We start from the raw sequence: 16,383 nt of genomic DNA, 5'->3' as shown, positions 1-16,383 counted from the left end.
ATAGTGTGTGTCCAGAAGTATTTCTTTTCCTTTTTAGGAGATGATGCATATGAGGTGAAGGTAATTAAGCAAGTTACTTGTGAGGAAGGGAATGAAGCTTGTATTACAATTGAGTTTATACTTTGATTTCGGTTTCGGTTGGATGTATGAAGAAAGAAAAGAGGGTACCTACTGTTTAGTGTTTCATGTAGCACCTGAGATGATTGAATTAGATAGTTATCAAGAGCAGACTTACCCTTTCCAATTGCTGTTGTCTCCTAATAATGGAAAAGAAATATAGTTCATCCATCTGTCTATCTAAACCAAAGTTCTTAACTGAAACTGACATCCATACTAAACACACAGCTCAATAGGCACAAGCAGCTGCGAAAATCTCCACAGATCAACCACCCGGTAAGTGGGTGGATTAGTGCTAAACGTACAATATATATATATATATATATATATATATATATATATATATATATATATATATATATATATACAGATTTTATCTAGAGCGGAGCTCCGCTTTGAAATTTACTTGTGAAGTTCGAGTTTTCGGTCGCATATCCACCTTTCGACCGTTCAGTTTTTAGGTACTAGTGTATAGATCATCTCCGTAAATTTTCAGCCAAAATGATGATCGTGTATATATATATATATATAAGGAGCGGATCGAGAGAGGACGTCCGCACTTTCTGCAGCCCAACTCAGGCCACGACGACGTGGCGCGGCTTGCCGGAGGGAGGCCAGGGGTCGTGCGGAGGGGTTTGCAGTCGGGTGGAGTCGCCGGCGACGGGTTTTGCTGTGCTGCACAGAACCTGCAGTTGCAGGTGAGGTGGCTGCCCAGAAACCGGCAAGCCCGACCTCCTCCGACCTCGAACGGTGCCCAGAAGCCGTCTGGGATGCTTCCGGCCCGATTCGCCTCGCCGTCAACACTTGAGCGGGCTGCAGCGCCGTCGTCCGCACTTTAGTGAAAGTGCGGACGTCCTCTCTTGATCCGGCCTCTATATATATATATATATATATATATATATATATATATATATACAGATCCTATCCAGAGCGGAGCTCCGCTTTGAAATTAACTTGCGAAGTTCGAGTTTTGAATCACTTTTCATTCGCATATCTACATCTCAACCGTTCAGTTTTTAGGTACTATTGTATAAATCATCTCTATAAATTTTCAGCCAAATTGATGATCGTTAAGGTATCTAACTCGCTTAAACCAATGGACGGACTGAATCTGTCAACCTGAACCATACTAGCTTTAAAGCAGTTATCAATGCCTTAACGATCATCAATTTGGCTGAAAATTTGCAGAGATGATCTATACACTAGTACCTAAAAACTGAACGGTCGAGATGTAGATATGTGACCGAAAAGTGACCAAAAACTCAAACTTCACACGTTAATTTCAAAGCAGAGCTCCGCTATATATATATATATATATATATATAAGGGGCCTTTTAGTAAGGGATCCCTTTTTTTTGTCTTTTCTAGGAATAGGTTATTAGACCAACTTTTCTATTATATTTTTGTATCTCAACCGTTCAGTTTTTAGGTCCTAATGATCTACAAATTTTCAGCCAAATTGATTATTGTTAAAAGACATTCAAAATGGCGATTTAAGATTATAAGTATGAAATGTTCAAGTTTGACAGATTTGCTTCGTCCGTTGATTTAATCTAATTTAATACCTTAACAATCACCAATTTGGCTGAAAATTTACAGAAATAATCTACATATTATAATCTAAAAGCTGAATGGTTGAGATGTCGAAATGTTATTGAAAAGTTGATCTAATGCCCTATCCTTAGAAAAACCAAAAAAAAAAATCCCTTAGTGGAAGAGTGCGCTATATATATATATATAGAAGATTCGAAATTATTATAACTCATTAAATAAGATAGTTGTAGATAAACCAGTCATGTCAAAACCCCCAAAAGTAAACAGAAAAACAAAACTATCCATACAAACAGCAGGTGTAAGTGGGCGATAGAGATACAGCAATCTAAACAAACACAGACTAAAAGAGAAGGAAAGTTAAAAATGTTTACAAATCCTAAAGGTTCTCGAACACTTATTCTTCACTGCTGAGCTATAATGGGGGTCTCCAACTCGGATTATTACTGGTAGTACATGAGCTGCTGGGATGTTGCTACATTCTGGTAGCCACCGTCATATATCGCCTGACTAGTTCCAGCACCCATTCCCATGGGTGCCTTCATACCATGCTGACCCTGGGGAAGCATGAGGGCTTGTGGACCACCCATTTTACTATATGCCATTTGTCGTTCATATGCCACAAGGTCAGTGGCTGAAAAACCTGGCATATAAGCTGCAGCTGGTGGAGCGAGAGGGCTGGAGGTGGTTCCTGGTGGAGTAGGCTTGCTACCCCATGAACACTGTCATGGAAAAGAAAAAAATATTGGATGGTGAAGCCAATGACGAAATCATGATAATCATAATGCACCTAGGCATCTATGTGTGCATGTATTATAACTAAAAGTCATCCTCCAAAAGAACCAAGATATTACTGGTATCAAGATCTCCCAACAAGAATGTACCTTTATTGGTTTTCCACAGAGAAACCTAGCATTCCCCATCTGGATAGCTGCGGCTGCTTCAGAATGTGTACTGTATCTCACAAACCCAAAACCTTTATCTCGTTGCACCCTAACATCTTCTATAGTTCCAGCACCAAGGGCATGGAAATGACGATGGAGTTCAGCTTGAGTAACCTGCAGATTAATTTCAAATTAGATTTAGAATACATTCCATCAACCACATATGACCAAATGGAAGTGGTTTACATGCAGTTTTATCAGTGGAATAGGCTGAATAACCAAATAAAACGATTGCAGTGCAAAAACATTATTACAACAGATGACAGGACATACAGCAACCCCAAATCCACACGACAAAAAAATGAATTGACAGTACGAGAATCTGACCCCAACTCAACTCAGCTGATTATCTCTATACTCAAAAGACAGCAGCAGACAACCATACGATAGCCTTTCTTCCTAAACTAAATCCACAGCACCTTACTTCTTTGCCTCCCAAAACAACTTAGGGCATTGCATCAAACAATGGGACAATACATAAAGGTTGACTGATCGATACCTCTTAGACACGATAAACTACTAGTGTGAGGAGCTGACATTAGTTTTTCAAAGTTGTTTTTATGAACTTTCTTTGCGCATGTTAACAGCAATTTTAATCCAACAATTTTGACCTTATGTGGATGAAATTTTTTATCTGTTCTAATATCAAACCAGCTCAACTATCCTAATCTTATATACCCACATACAAGGATAAAATAGTTGGTGAAACTTGATAACCACCTAACAGTTTAGGTTGACAAAGCACCAAAAATGTAATACTAAGAGTTAAAATAACAGAGCCTTGCCTCAGGAGCCAGATTGCCAACATAAACTGTGGTATACTGAGGATTGTTCTCTGGAGCATCTTCATTAGGCTTCTCCTGACCATCTTCTGCAAGGGGCAAAAACCATGATTAATACAAAGCAGGATAAAGAAAGAAAAGTAGTAATGATCATATCTCAAGAATCAACAGTTAATTTCCAATTGCAATACAAGATGATTTCTGATTCAACAATTTGGGCATTTACAGGAGACACAAGGCTCAAAATGAAAATTCAAATTCAAGAATCAACAGATAATTCAACACCTAAAAACGTGACCTTGTAAAGGAAAGATTTGGTACACAACCCAACACCAGTCACATAAAAAGAAAACCCCCTAATGAAAGAAGAAATAAACTACGCAGACAAAAACAAATTCAAATTCACAACTGCAAAGGAAACAACAAAGATCTGTAACATTAACAGAAAGACAAACCTGATGTTCCATTTGTCAGCTCGACCACACTTTTAGAATCAGAACTCTGTTTATCATCATTTGAAGCAGCACCTTTTGTAGCCCAGTTGCACCGAATTTGTCTACTTGCAAGCCACTTTCCTGAAATATCAACTTAATAGTTAGAGAGGCTAGAAACCAACTGCAACAGCTATGAAGAATCAAAACCACTCCTTAATTAAAAAGCAAACAAATTTCATCAAAGGAATGTTCTTTGTCTTACCATTTAAGTCATTTATGGCACTTTGGGCATCCTGAAGCCAAAAATAGAAAACAGCAACATATTCAGCGTATAAAAGAGAAAGGAAAACATAACTACATAAGATAAAAAGGAAATGTTAACTAAAACAATTCCAGTACCTGCTGATTCCGGAATGAAACAAACCCAAAGCCCCTTGAGCGCCCACTTTTTGGATCCCACATAACCCTTGCATCTCTGTAACCAGAATACCAGATATCAGTCCGGTCAAGTTATTCTCAAGTCTGAATGTGCTTTCAAACAGTATACTTCTAGAATCCAATACAAATATCCCAGAAAATCAAAAGTCACAGAGTTATAGAAAATAAGGAAATGGAGCTTACGAACAACTGGGGTAAACAGAAAAGCATGCAAACAATGTAGCATCGGTAACCTCAGCGCTAAGATCACCAACAAAAATATTAAAATGACCTGCATCACAACATGAGATGGCATGAGCAATTAAGATTATGAAGAGTTGAAAAACCAAAACATCATTTAAACACTCTGAAGCATATATAAACCTGAAGTATCCTCCCTCTGACTACTTTGATAGGCCCAATTAACTTTAATTGGCTGTCCAAACCTGAACAAACAACAAACTGAGACAAAGAATAATACTAAACAATAGTTGATCGTGATTCTGTTGAGATTTCTACTTACAGATGCCTGCCATTGAGAGAAACAATAGCAAGGGCAGCTGATCGGCGATCATAGTAATCAACAAATCCATAGGATGACTGCATATAGAAGACATTGGAGATGAGAAGTTAGCAGGTTTCCAAAAGAGAAACTAAAAAGCTCTGTCAAATCTAAAAGTTTCTGAACTCATATATTATACATATGAAGCCACAATATAATCCTGAAATAAAACCAAACAAATGGAATTTCTCAAATCCTATAGTATTGTATTAACATCCCCAACCCTTAAAAACATATGAAATAGGGTACAACAAAACATCCCACCTTATCTTTCCTTATGAGCTTGCATCCCTCAAGTGGACCAGTACTGGCAAAAACTTCTTGAAGAAGGGTATCAGTAACCTGGGGATGAATATTTCCAACATACCTGCATTTCCCAAGAAATTAAAAAAATTATATCATATAATTTTATAGCAACACTTAATGCAGCCTACCTAAGAGATAAATGCAACCGATATGCAAGGACTCATTACATTCACAGACATGTACATATATGTAACGTTTATACATAGTACATACATGTAGCAGAAAAGCTAAGTGTGCAGCTAGCGTGTATGCATATGACTATTATCAGCAGAACAGCATTATTGTTACAACATAAATGTTTCAGGCAAGAAAACAAACTAAATAACCCTATATGTAATTATAAACCCAAAAAAAGAAAAAGAAAAAAAAACAAAAACAAAATCTATATAACACTCACACACTGCGGCATGTACTTGAATCAAACCCAGGAGGCAGATTTCCACTCAAGATAGGCTCTATCTGCAAAATAAAAATGTAAAAAAAAAAAAAAAAGGAAAGAAAAAACCTAAGGTAATAAATTTACACTCCTCACACCACTTTTGAGAGATGCATAATCAAACAATAAATTAGAAAACCAACAGGACTCTCCCAACAAACTTAGAATATACCCATCCATCTCACAAAGAGCCCAACAATCTATGTTTTTTTTTCTTTTTTCTCAAACACATCTGTATTCTCTTATGCACGAAAACTTAAATTAATAAGTATCGAATTAAGCTTCAAAGTGTATGATTGTTAATCGTCCCTTCTGTTAATTACGCAGATTAACACTTTCCATGCCTGCCTAAAATGGCCCTTTTGTCAAATCACATACTAAGCAGTAGAATTTCCCATACTCTGCACACAATTCGGGATAAAACAAAAAATTTCCGATAGACATATAAAATTACAAATCTGCAGAATTATTTACCTGAGGCGGGGCTAAGAGAGCAGGGTGCTGGTAAAGCGACTGCTGCATCATGGCTTGTTGCTGCTGCTGCTGCTGCTGTTGTTTAAGCCTCTGCTGCTGCTGTTGCATCCTCTTCCGGCACACAACGCCGAGAACGCACAAGAACAAGTCGGAATTGATCGGCGATTTCGGGTTAGGGTTTCGGGGAATAGGAAGGAGAAGAAGAAGAGGAGGAGGAGGAGAGAAAATAAAAAGAAAACAAAAAAAAAAGAAGAAAAAAAAAAACCCTCGCGAAGAGGAGGGAAAGAAGGGAAGGGAAAAGCAAAAGAGGGCAATTGAAATTGGAGAGAGATGAGAGTGCGAGAAGGAAGTCTCTGTCTTTTATTTATAATAGTATAAAATCTTCACAATTAATTTCTTTTTTGTAACAAAAAAAATAAATTGTTTTGGGGTCTCCTATGAAATGGGCCAAAGCCCAAAACTTTCCGGATCCAGATCACCTAACAATTTACTTATCTATCTATCTAGAATGAAAATTTGGACAATTGTAGAGAAACTCGAAACTCGAAACTCGAAAGGGCTCATTATCAATTTGAATTCGACGTAAATGAGACATGTGAAGCCGGAATACATTCTGATTTCTTTTGTGTAATACACGGGGAAGTAACGAATGGCAGTCCCTAAACCCTAAACTCAATTACATTAGGCCTTTTTAGATGTTAACGGGCCAGAGTGTCTTCCTATACCCTTTGTCTAGTTCAATTAAGCAATTTACTTAGCTGTCCGTCCTCTCAAGAAGCAAATTGGTTCGGTTCATTCAACTTTGCTTCATGAGCAAAGCCCCTAACAAAAGCCATGCAAACCCATAACACCCAACTAATCCTTGGGCTAAGGTTATATACGTATGAGCTAGAAAACTCACACATCTCTAATTTGTGAAGAACTTATGCATCTTACATTTTTACGATCTAAACTCTGTATCTTTTAAATTACTCTTCAACCATCATCAACTACAGGAAAACGATTGTTAGAAATGTTTATTAAACAATTTTAGTAATAATAAAGAACAGATTTACCTTACAATTTTACGATCTAAACCTTGTATCTTTTGAACTTACTATTCAACTAACCACATCAACTACAAATATACTACTTTTGGTAATAATAAACTATTTATCTTCATCATAGTAATAATCATAATCAGGGGACGTAACCAAGACTAAGGCTACTTAGCTTGTAGCTCAAGAAAAAATTTGAGCTAAAATCTGTCAAGTAGGGATATAGCCCAAATAAAATGAAAAATATATATGTATATACTAATGCTTTGCTGCTACAGGTTGACACTCCCGACTCTCAGACTCTCCCCGTCTCCTGCTGTCCCGATTTTACTTGCGCCTTCTAGCTACGAGTCCCAGCAGTTCGCCGAGCCACCTCCATCGCTCCACGCGGCCACGCCTGAGCACCTCATTCGCCACTGAGCCACGTCTACTGCGAGTCTACGACTCCTTAAATCCCAGAATCCCAGGTAAACTGATTACCCATGTTTTGGACTTTTGGTTTATCTGAGAATCTGAGATTTGTAGTGGGAATGAGTTGTTAAATGTTGATGGATTTGGTTTATCTGAGAATCTAAGATTTGTAGTGGCCAGTGGGAATGGTTTATGGGTTGTTGATGATATTTGATAATTGATTGTCATTGCTGACGATATTTGATAATTGGGAATCCAGCTACAATGATATTTGGTGTTTGTCCGTGAGATCGGTTGTTGATGATGTTTGATAATTGTTTGTCCGTAAGCTTAGTGGCCATTAAATTTGCATTACTGATTTCATTTTGCTTAAGCATTTAATGAGAGAATATCTAAGCTTAGGCCATTTAATTTTGCATAATTACATATTTGCATTACTGATTTCCATCTTGCTTGTCAATTGTTAATTATTATATTGAAATGTATGTATATATATATATATATATATATATTATAGTTATTGAATAAAATGATGGATCGCCAAAAACCTCAAAAAAAAAATTCTTCGCAAAATTTTTATATGGCTAAAATTAGTCTAACCCTCTGAAAATTTCTAGCTACGTCCCAGGTAATAATAATGATTTTGATACAACAATTTAGTTATGCTCACTTAAACTGTTCCATCGGTTATCATATCAAAAATATATAATTTAGTTGTTTATTACTTTATTTATGTTTTGTCGATGATCCTTAAATGACAATTCACAGACTGAGTTGAACGACTAGTTTCACCCACCAATATATGTAAAAATTACGCTTACATGCATTGCACACAATAAAATCACCATCAAAAAGAATAAATATGGGGTCCAAAAGAAGAAAATTCTTACATACAGCAGCCGCACCACGTGGCCGTGCAGCTGCCCAATCAAAACTCACCAAATTTTATACGTATTTCGAAACTACCCCTGCTTTTTAAAGTGAAATACTCAAAACACCCCCCGCTAAGAATTTAATTGGGCAGCCCTGCCACATGTACTTTACGCACGCCCTACACAAGACTTTCTCCAAAAAGAAAACCGACCCTACTTGCCTACCACCATCAACATAGCATGTGATGGCCAATCGATTAAAACATATCCAATGGCAAAAACTTATCTCCATTCCTGCTCACTCATATTAGGTGCATGTCTCCTTTATTTCCTTGCTGAAGAATTTCCAAATAATAATGCAAAGCCATCACAGACGTGAACAACGTGACAATTTGAAAACCATATCAAACTTTATTATATAAGATTCTGAGTGCTTGCCAATATCCACCAAAACGTTTCCATGCTTATAATATCAAACTCATAAAAGTATATGTCTGCCATTACATAAATTCGATTAGTTAATTTCAGATGCTGCATACTTTTCTTCTAACAAAAGCAAAGAAAATTATTCAGGGCAATTTTCCTTGTTCACGTTTGAATCCGCGTGCATTTAGCTTAAACAAGTCCAAGTCCAAGTCCTCCAGAGATATTATAAACAATGCAAACTGATCTGCAGAAACTCATTATTCAAAGGAACAGTATGAGAAGGCTTCGAGTCAAATTGGAATATTGTAGCTCAGTTTCAGCTGCAGAAATTATTGTTCCTGTTGGGGTTTTGGAGGAATTGTCATTGTTTTTTCGAGATTTCGACGTTTTGAATAAACAATATTTTCAGCAAATGGAATGTGGATGAGGATTTGAATTGCTGGAAATTTAGAGTGGGCATATTTTAATCTGTGATTCAAAACGTCAGCATCTTGGGGCATTTGAAGAAGTTTCGTGTCGATTCTACTAATTGAATTAGTCAATCTTGCAAACCACTAAAGCAACAAAGATCTAGTTGCGATAACATTAGTTGAGGGAAAAAGTAGGCTTTGCTGCCCTAGCCGTTCGGAGACAAGCTATGATATTGTGATGTTTATCATACACTGATTTTACATCTATTTGAACAAAAATTACAATTTATATGAATCAAAATTACAATATTGAAAACAAAGTTACGACGTTCGTTTACACTATTTACATGTAGTTAAACCAAAATTACAATATTGACAACAAATTTGTTCAAAAATTTGTAACAAGGTCGTAGATGGTGTAATTACCATTAATAGCACTAAAATTACACAAAATATGACTCAAGTTACCACAATAACAACAAAGTTATTGTCACATTTGTAAATGTGAGTATGACATACTGGTATGTACTATAGAACTTTCCAGCCGTTCAACTGATTCAAGATCTGCGACGTGATGGCAGAGGAGAGAGCGATGGCTCCTCCTACACTATTATAGGAGGCCATTGTGAGCCTTCATGGAGGACATGATGCTATCCACGACTCGTTTTTTTTTTTTTTTTTATCTCTGTGGCCAGCTTCTGTTAAAGAAGGTGGTGGTGATCCAGTCGTTCTCAGCAGCAATCTCCAATGTCTGGGGTTTGAAGGAGAGAGTGTTGATCCGGTAGGAGGAAGATGATGTCTTCGTCTTCCAATTCAAGGAGAGGGAGGTGAAGGATTCGATCCTTGCTGGGAGGCCATGGTTCTAGAACAATTCAATGCTGCTCTTAGCAGACAATGATGGCATCTCTGCCCTTAAGGCAGCACCGCTACACCTCCTTGAAGTTTGGGTGGCGGTGAAGGGTTTGCGCATTGCTATGCTCAATGAGAAGGCTCTAACTTTAATTGACAAAGCGCTGGGAGGTTTTGTTCGGGTTGACTAGGGGGCGGTGCAGTGGAAGGATCTGATTTAGCGGATTCGTGTGGTGCAAGATGTTCGGCTAAGGATCTAAGCGTAGTGGATCTTCAAATTTTCGCCGGTGATCTCGGTGTTGGTGGAGTTGTAGTATGAAAAGTGTCACGGCCTCTGTTCGGTGTGCGTTTTTTTGGGTCATGGAAGTGGTCTTTGTGATCATAGAATGGAGGTGGAGATGCTGCCATTGGCGGTGTCAGGCCCAGTAGGGGTGCAGACGAGCCGGATGGTGCTAGGTTCGGAGTCACCGTTGCCGGTCTCTATGCCAGAGATCGTGGGGCCAGTGATGTCCTATGGGTTGTTGGAAGGGATGCCAAAAGCTCCTGGGTCGAGGGGGGTCGTGGCTGGAGTTGCGTCGAGGGCTGTTGCAGAAGGTGCAGCAGTGACTTTGAAAAAATCAACGGGAAACCCTTTTGAATTAGGGTTGACAGTTGATTTGACTAGTCATATGGTTGGGCCTGGTTGCAATGTGGGCCGTGCGACTGGGACTGCTAGGCTAGCTGCTGCTGGGCTTGTTTCTTATGGGTTGGCTTCTGCTGGGTCTGGTTCTGCTGGGCTGGTTGTTGTTGGGTCTTTAGGTGTACGAAAAAAGCAATTCAAGCCTAGTTTGGCTATTATACCTCGGGAATTTCAGCTTGGTGAGTTTGTGGAGGTTCCGATTTCTATGGGACCAGCTCTAAAGAAAAAGGGTCGTTTTCCCAGACGGGTTAAGCAGAGTTCGGCAAAGGAGAAAGAAGACAGTAATAGTTGAGGTTTTGGTCAAGGGAGCTTCTATTCATATCTCCAAAATTGGCATTTGGACCTCTCAACTTAATAGACCTTCAACTTACTTTTATAGATAACCAATTTGCTATCTAAACCTCCCTAATTTTCCCACAACGCTCATTGTCCAATAAAATCAATAAAAACTTCTCCTTTTAAGTTCTATTCATACCTCCAAAATCAGTAGTCGAATCTCATTCAATTTTTGAAGATTTTACAATCCTATTTTACCCTTCATACAATTAAGTTGCACCAAAAAAAAAAAAAAAAAAACTTCAGTTGGTAGTCAATACAGTATTTTTCATTAAATCAATTGAATATAGAAGCATATTGGTATACTGCTATCTGAGATATTTAGATATTACTCCCAATTCTCAAATTTTTTAATTAAACTGAGTTTTTTGATACAAAGTTTTCATCACTTAATTATGATTTACGTACAGTCAGTACAGATGCCTGTACTAAAAGTGGTCATGGTGTTCCAAAGCCGGTCCAACATAATGCTCCTTAGCTTGGAGAGAGACACATATTTACTAATTGCGCAAGCAGCAATATAATAGGCAATGCACAGCTTAGAATTTTGCAAATTGCCTCATCGAAACATACTATTTTGTAAATGTAAGAAGAGACCTTTTTATTTTTGTCTATGAGATGTGACCTATTGGTTATTTAGGATAACCGATATCGTGGATGTCACAATTTCAGACTTCACTGACATCATGGGAGGGGAGGGGTTAAAAAAAATTATAAAAAAAAAAAAAAAAAAAAGTTTTTTTTGTTTTTTTCTTTCCCTCTTTAGTGTCCTTATTGGTAATTTGACATGAATTGATAAATTCAACTATAATTTGGAAAAAGAGAAATGTACAAATACTAATTTTAGAGATGTGAATAGAAGCTCCATTTGGTCAATGCATGAATAATTTCTAATGCGACTTGTATTTTGATAGATTATTCATATAGTACATTATATGGTATCCATATATTAAGACAAAAAAAACATCCGTAATCTCTGGAGTAGTAATTTTGAATACCAGAAATGGAAAATATCTATTGTTTACCAAAAATAGAAAGTGAGGGCATCTTAGCAACAAACTTTTGTGCACATGGATTTCACAAACATATGGACACAGACCCCGACCCCCTTGATGTTGGTCACACAACACAAGGCGTGTGTGTTGCACCATTGTTTTCTTTACTTTATAAAATGGACACCACAAGAACAAAATGGGCCACATGAAATGAAATGAATGGAAAGATAGAGGATTTTGAACACCACACAACCAGATGAACGTTTAACATGCCTGAGAACTATGCTTTTTCTTCTCTGAAGATAAGACATTATGATACACCCACTAAGAAACTGAATAATAAATTTTTATCATTGATCGAATCCCTTCATTTCATATGGAGTTTAATTACAGAAACTGAAATTTAATCAACAGTTAGATGATCTCTGGCTAGCTCGAGCAGTTGAGGCAAGCCTTGATAAAGGAAATTAAGAACAACAGGACTAATAACCAAATTTCGGGCTTTTTAAAGCCACCAAAATTGAAAAGATAATAGCAGGAATCGAAACTATAGGAAGCCTAAGTATGCATCATATAATCGGGAGCTCAGATTACTGAGTTGGCTGAGCTGCCAAGCCTAACCATGACTTGCTTTCAGCTTCCGGCTTTGCAGGGCCTGAAGGACTGGGGCTGCTCATTTGGTATGGAGCCGTGCTGTTAATCCTGTTAATTTGCCAATAAAATTCACCAATTAGACACCATAATAAAACCGCGGCAATTAATGTCAAAATCGAAACCAAAACCAGCACAACCCACAATAATCAAAGCCAGAATGGTTTTAGCTTACCTATCCTTCCTCTTCGCCAGGAAGCGTTGAAGTGAAGCCTTCCTTTGCATTGGTATATCTGCAATGAGATAGAAACCAATACGATTCATCAAAACATGTTACACATAGCATTGCTTCATATCGAGACAGAGTGACTAGTTCCGAAAAAGTACCAGAAATGATGGGACGAGTCGGGGTTGGCTTGATGGTCTCCTGTTGCTGAATCACTTGATTGCCGAACTTGGGGAAAGGGTTTGAGCTCGGAGCAACCGGGGCGGTGCCGGTGCCGGAATTGATCGGAACCTTCCCCAAATGAGAGGCAAAAGCAGAGTTGGTGTTGGCCTTGACCGGAGCAGAAACATGAGCAGCGTGGTGGCTCTTGGAGCTCTCCTTGCTTGCTAAGAGCATCACCTCCTTTGCCTTCTCAGCCGGAAAATCATCGAACACTATCACTTGCCCACCATAGAAGATGGTCATCTGGGCCTTTTGGGGCTCCCCTGGGACCGTCTTCTTCACACTGATACATAATCAACAAGCTAGAATGAGCCTATGTACAATAATAATTAAGATCAAAATCATTCACTGCTACTATCATTGGCTTGAATTTGAAGATAGTGGATTTGGGCATACCTAGAATCAGTCATCTTGGGCAGAGGAGGTCCAAATCCAGCTTGCTGAGGGAACAAATCCATGGATTTGAAGTCCCTCGGACTCGGAGCCGGCACGTTCCTCGGTTTCTCCATGACCGGAAAAAAATTCATCTGCTGGGTCTTCTGGTGAAACATCTCACCACTCCCTGCATCCATCAAAAAAGGCAGAATTTTTTTTAACACAGTTCCAACACAAGAAGAAACCCAAAAAACAGAAATTTCAGGAGCTAAAAAAAAAAAAAAAGGATATGTTTCTGTCTGAAATCACAGACCATTATTATTAGGGAGCTGCATGTCAAGGTTCAGATCTCCCAAGTTGGCACCTTTCTCCTTGAGGAACTGGTAGAGCATGCTACAAGTCTGACTGAAACTGGGTGGCTTCTCCGCCATTCTCATCATCATCTCGGTGGCTTCCGACGAGCTCGACATTTCTCAGCGGCCAAATTTCAAAAACCCAAATCAAACAGACAAAGACAAAACAAAGCAGAGTTGATCTTCGTGCGCTATGTCTCTCTCTATATACCCTTTCTTCTTCTTCCTTCTTTGGCTTTGCTTTATGGCTTTATCTACAACTTACAGAGAGAGGCTTATCTATATTTACCTGATTTTTTTTTTAAAATTATTTTAATGTTTTTGAATATTATAATTGGGTGGTTAATGAGTTAAAGCACGAGGAATATATGGGCCTTAGCTGGGGTTAGTTGGCTTCCTTCGCAACTTCCCAGGTCGACTACGTTATTTTTCTGTCATCAGTCGCCGTCAGTTTGCCATTTCAAACACGTGTTCTTTGCGTCACCTAATAAACGCCCCCCATGCTTCTATTTCCGCTTTCCCCAATAACATATTGCCCCTGACGTGCTACTTATTTACAGTATTGCCCATTTTCATGTTCATCAAACTTCCCATATTTGGTTAAATCATAATGATTTAGAAATTACCGCAAAAATTGATTATTCTTCTGTTCCTTATCAGAGACTTTGGGGTGGAAGACTGTTGTTACTTGTTTATGTTAATTTTAGTTGGTCCTCTGTCATTATTGAATAAAATAATTAAAACGTTACATATTTTAAGTGTGGAAAAAATTTGATTCGTAGCGAGCGAGTCTTTTGTGGAGAAACTGAAAAATTGAGATATATGTTGATTTTGTTCAATTTTAGTTGGTCTTCTGCCATTCTTGAATAAGATGTTCAAAACGTTACACATCAAGTGTAGAAGAAAGTTTGGTTCGTTGCGAGCCCTTCATAATGTAGAAGAAAGTTTAGTTCAATGCAAGCTCCTCGTGGGGAAACTGAAAAGCTGAGATTTATGTTGATGTTATTCAACTTTAGCTGTTCTTCTGTCAGTCTTGAATAAGATATCCAAAAGAGTTAGGCACCAAGTGTAGAAGAAAGTTTGATTTGTTGCAGGTCACTCGTGGAGAAAATTATAAGTGAAAGCGTACATTCACCAATTTAATGCAATGAATTGTAGACGAGTATGTGAAATGTCGTTACTTGCACGCCAACGTAATACATCACTTATTGTTCTGACATTTAACATGTGTAGTTCAAAATATCTTGTGTCTTTATGTGAATTGATTATTTAAAATTTTTATTTTAATTTTTTTTTATAAGAAAAGAAAATTATTTAAAGAAGGAAGCCTCTTGAGCAACCAAAGTTTACAACGTCAAAAAATAAGGCTCTAGAAGCCTCATTTGGGACCCTATCACTCCAAGACATAGGAGAAGCAGCATCATGTCCTAAATTTGCAATAGCATCAGCTACAAAGTTTGCTTCCCTATAGATATGCTTAAAGGTAGGAAGCTGCAATGGTTCTAATGTCTTCAATTAATTTGATAAGCCTCCACGGTGGAATCACCATTCCAGTAACTGCATCAATAACCAGCTTTGAGTCTCCTTCAACTTCAACTCTTGTAAAACCTTTGTCTTTGGCTGCAATTAGACTATCCCTGAGTGCAGTAGCTTCTGCAACAGGGGTAGAAGAATTGCCAACACACTTTGTTGCAACAATAACTGATCTTCCATTATGGTCTCTGATAACGAAACCACTAGCAACTGAATCTCTGATAACCAAATTTTTTTTTTTTTATGTTCATGACGAATGTCACTCTTTTCTTCTCTTGAAAAGAGATTTCAGTTATTTCTTTATTCTATTATTTAAAGTTTTATTTTTTTATATTTTACATTTTTCATCCAGACGTTTAGGATATAAATAAATAAAAACAGTCAAATTATGGAAAATATTATTACTATGGTAAAAATGAAAGGTGTGAGGGATGTGTTGTATTCCCCATAAGGGAGAATTCCACAAATGGTCACTCAATTATGACTCATTCGACACTTTGGTCACTAAAATTTTAAATATATCACTTTGGTCACTCAACTATTACACTGTCAATCACTTAAGTCACCCAAAGAGTATTTTTTATAATTTTTTTTAATGAAAAAAATTAACAAAGTGACTTAAGTGATTGACAGTGTAATAGTTGAGTGACTAAAGTGATATATTTGAAACTTTAGTGACCAAAGTGTCGAATAAGTCATAGTTAAGTGACCATTTGTGAAATTTTCTCTAACCCATAAATTATTCATGAACTCATGTGATACCCAGCTTGGCCAGCGTCTCAAGAGTCCAATAGTCAACATACCAATGGTCCCCTCACCAACCATCATTTCCATTAAATGCCCCACTTGCCAAAACACACATGGATAAATCACGTGTGGACATTTCGGTAAATTCACCGTCCCCAAGCTTGTTGTAAACGGTGTTTGCCCCGTTAGGTACAACGTGAGAGTGGAGTGGGCCCCAACCGAGTACCTCTGCTTTTTTTTCCTTAATTTTTCTTCGGGAAAATAAAAAAGTAGGCGGCAACCTCACGTTCCCCCTGGC

General features: G+C 37.9%; 2 protein-coding genes across 2 annotated transcripts; both read right to left on the bottom strand.

The window, feature by feature from the left end:
• Positions 1–1,862: 1,862 nt before the first annotated feature.
• Positions 1,863–6,383, bottom strand: LOC112183614 (oligouridylate-binding protein 1; the record flags this gene model as incomplete). The annotated part of the gene is made up of 12 exons (XM_024321983.2): positions 1,863–2,390; positions 2,553–2,726; positions 3,398–3,483; positions 3,850–3,969; positions 4,091–4,121; positions 4,228–4,303; positions 4,450–4,537; positions 4,630–4,691; positions 4,769–4,845; positions 5,072–5,174; positions 5,511–5,572; positions 6,024–6,383. Coding segments are annotated over 12 exons (1,518 nt in total), but the record flags the coding sequence as incomplete, so codon positions are not given.
• A 5,988-nt stretch (positions 6,384–12,371) lies between these two features.
• On the bottom strand, positions 12,372–13,922 carry LOC112189737 (protein TIFY 10a). Its single transcript, XM_024329086.2, has 5 exons — positions 13,766–13,922; positions 13,474–13,639; positions 13,017–13,360; positions 12,865–12,922; positions 12,372–12,740 (listed from the first exon to the last, which is right to left on the bottom strand). Exons 1-5 carry the CDS (start codon positions 13,920–13,922, stop codon positions 12,629–12,631), a joined length of 837 nt encoding a protein of 278 aa, XP_024184854.1. The 3' UTR covers positions 12,372–12,628.
• Between the last annotated feature and the right edge of the window lie 2,461 nt (positions 13,923–16,383).

This window comes from Rosa chinensis, chromosome 2, assembly GCF_002994745.2.
Source record: "Rosa chinensis cultivar Old Blush chromosome 2, RchiOBHm-V2, whole genome shotgun sequence".
Lineage (NCBI taxonomy): Eukaryota > Viridiplantae > Streptophyta > Magnoliopsida > Rosales > Rosaceae > Rosa > Rosa chinensis.
Note: the sequence above shows the minus strand (reverse complement) of the source record. Positions and strands in the feature narration are given on the sequence as shown.

Coding starts and splice junctions, on each gene's coding strand:
- LOC112189737 (XM_024329086.2), bottom strand. CDS start 13,922: ATGTCGAGCTCGTCGGAAGCCACCGAGATGATGATGAGAATGGCGGAG. Junction 13,361..13,473: donor CCCAAGATGACTGATTCTAG/GTATGCCCAAAT, acceptor ATTATGTATCAG/TGTGAAGAAGACGGTCCCAG. Junction 12,923..13,016: donor GACTCGTCCCATCATTTCTG/GTACTTTTTCGG, acceptor ATCTCATTGCAG/ATATACCAATGCAAAGGAAG.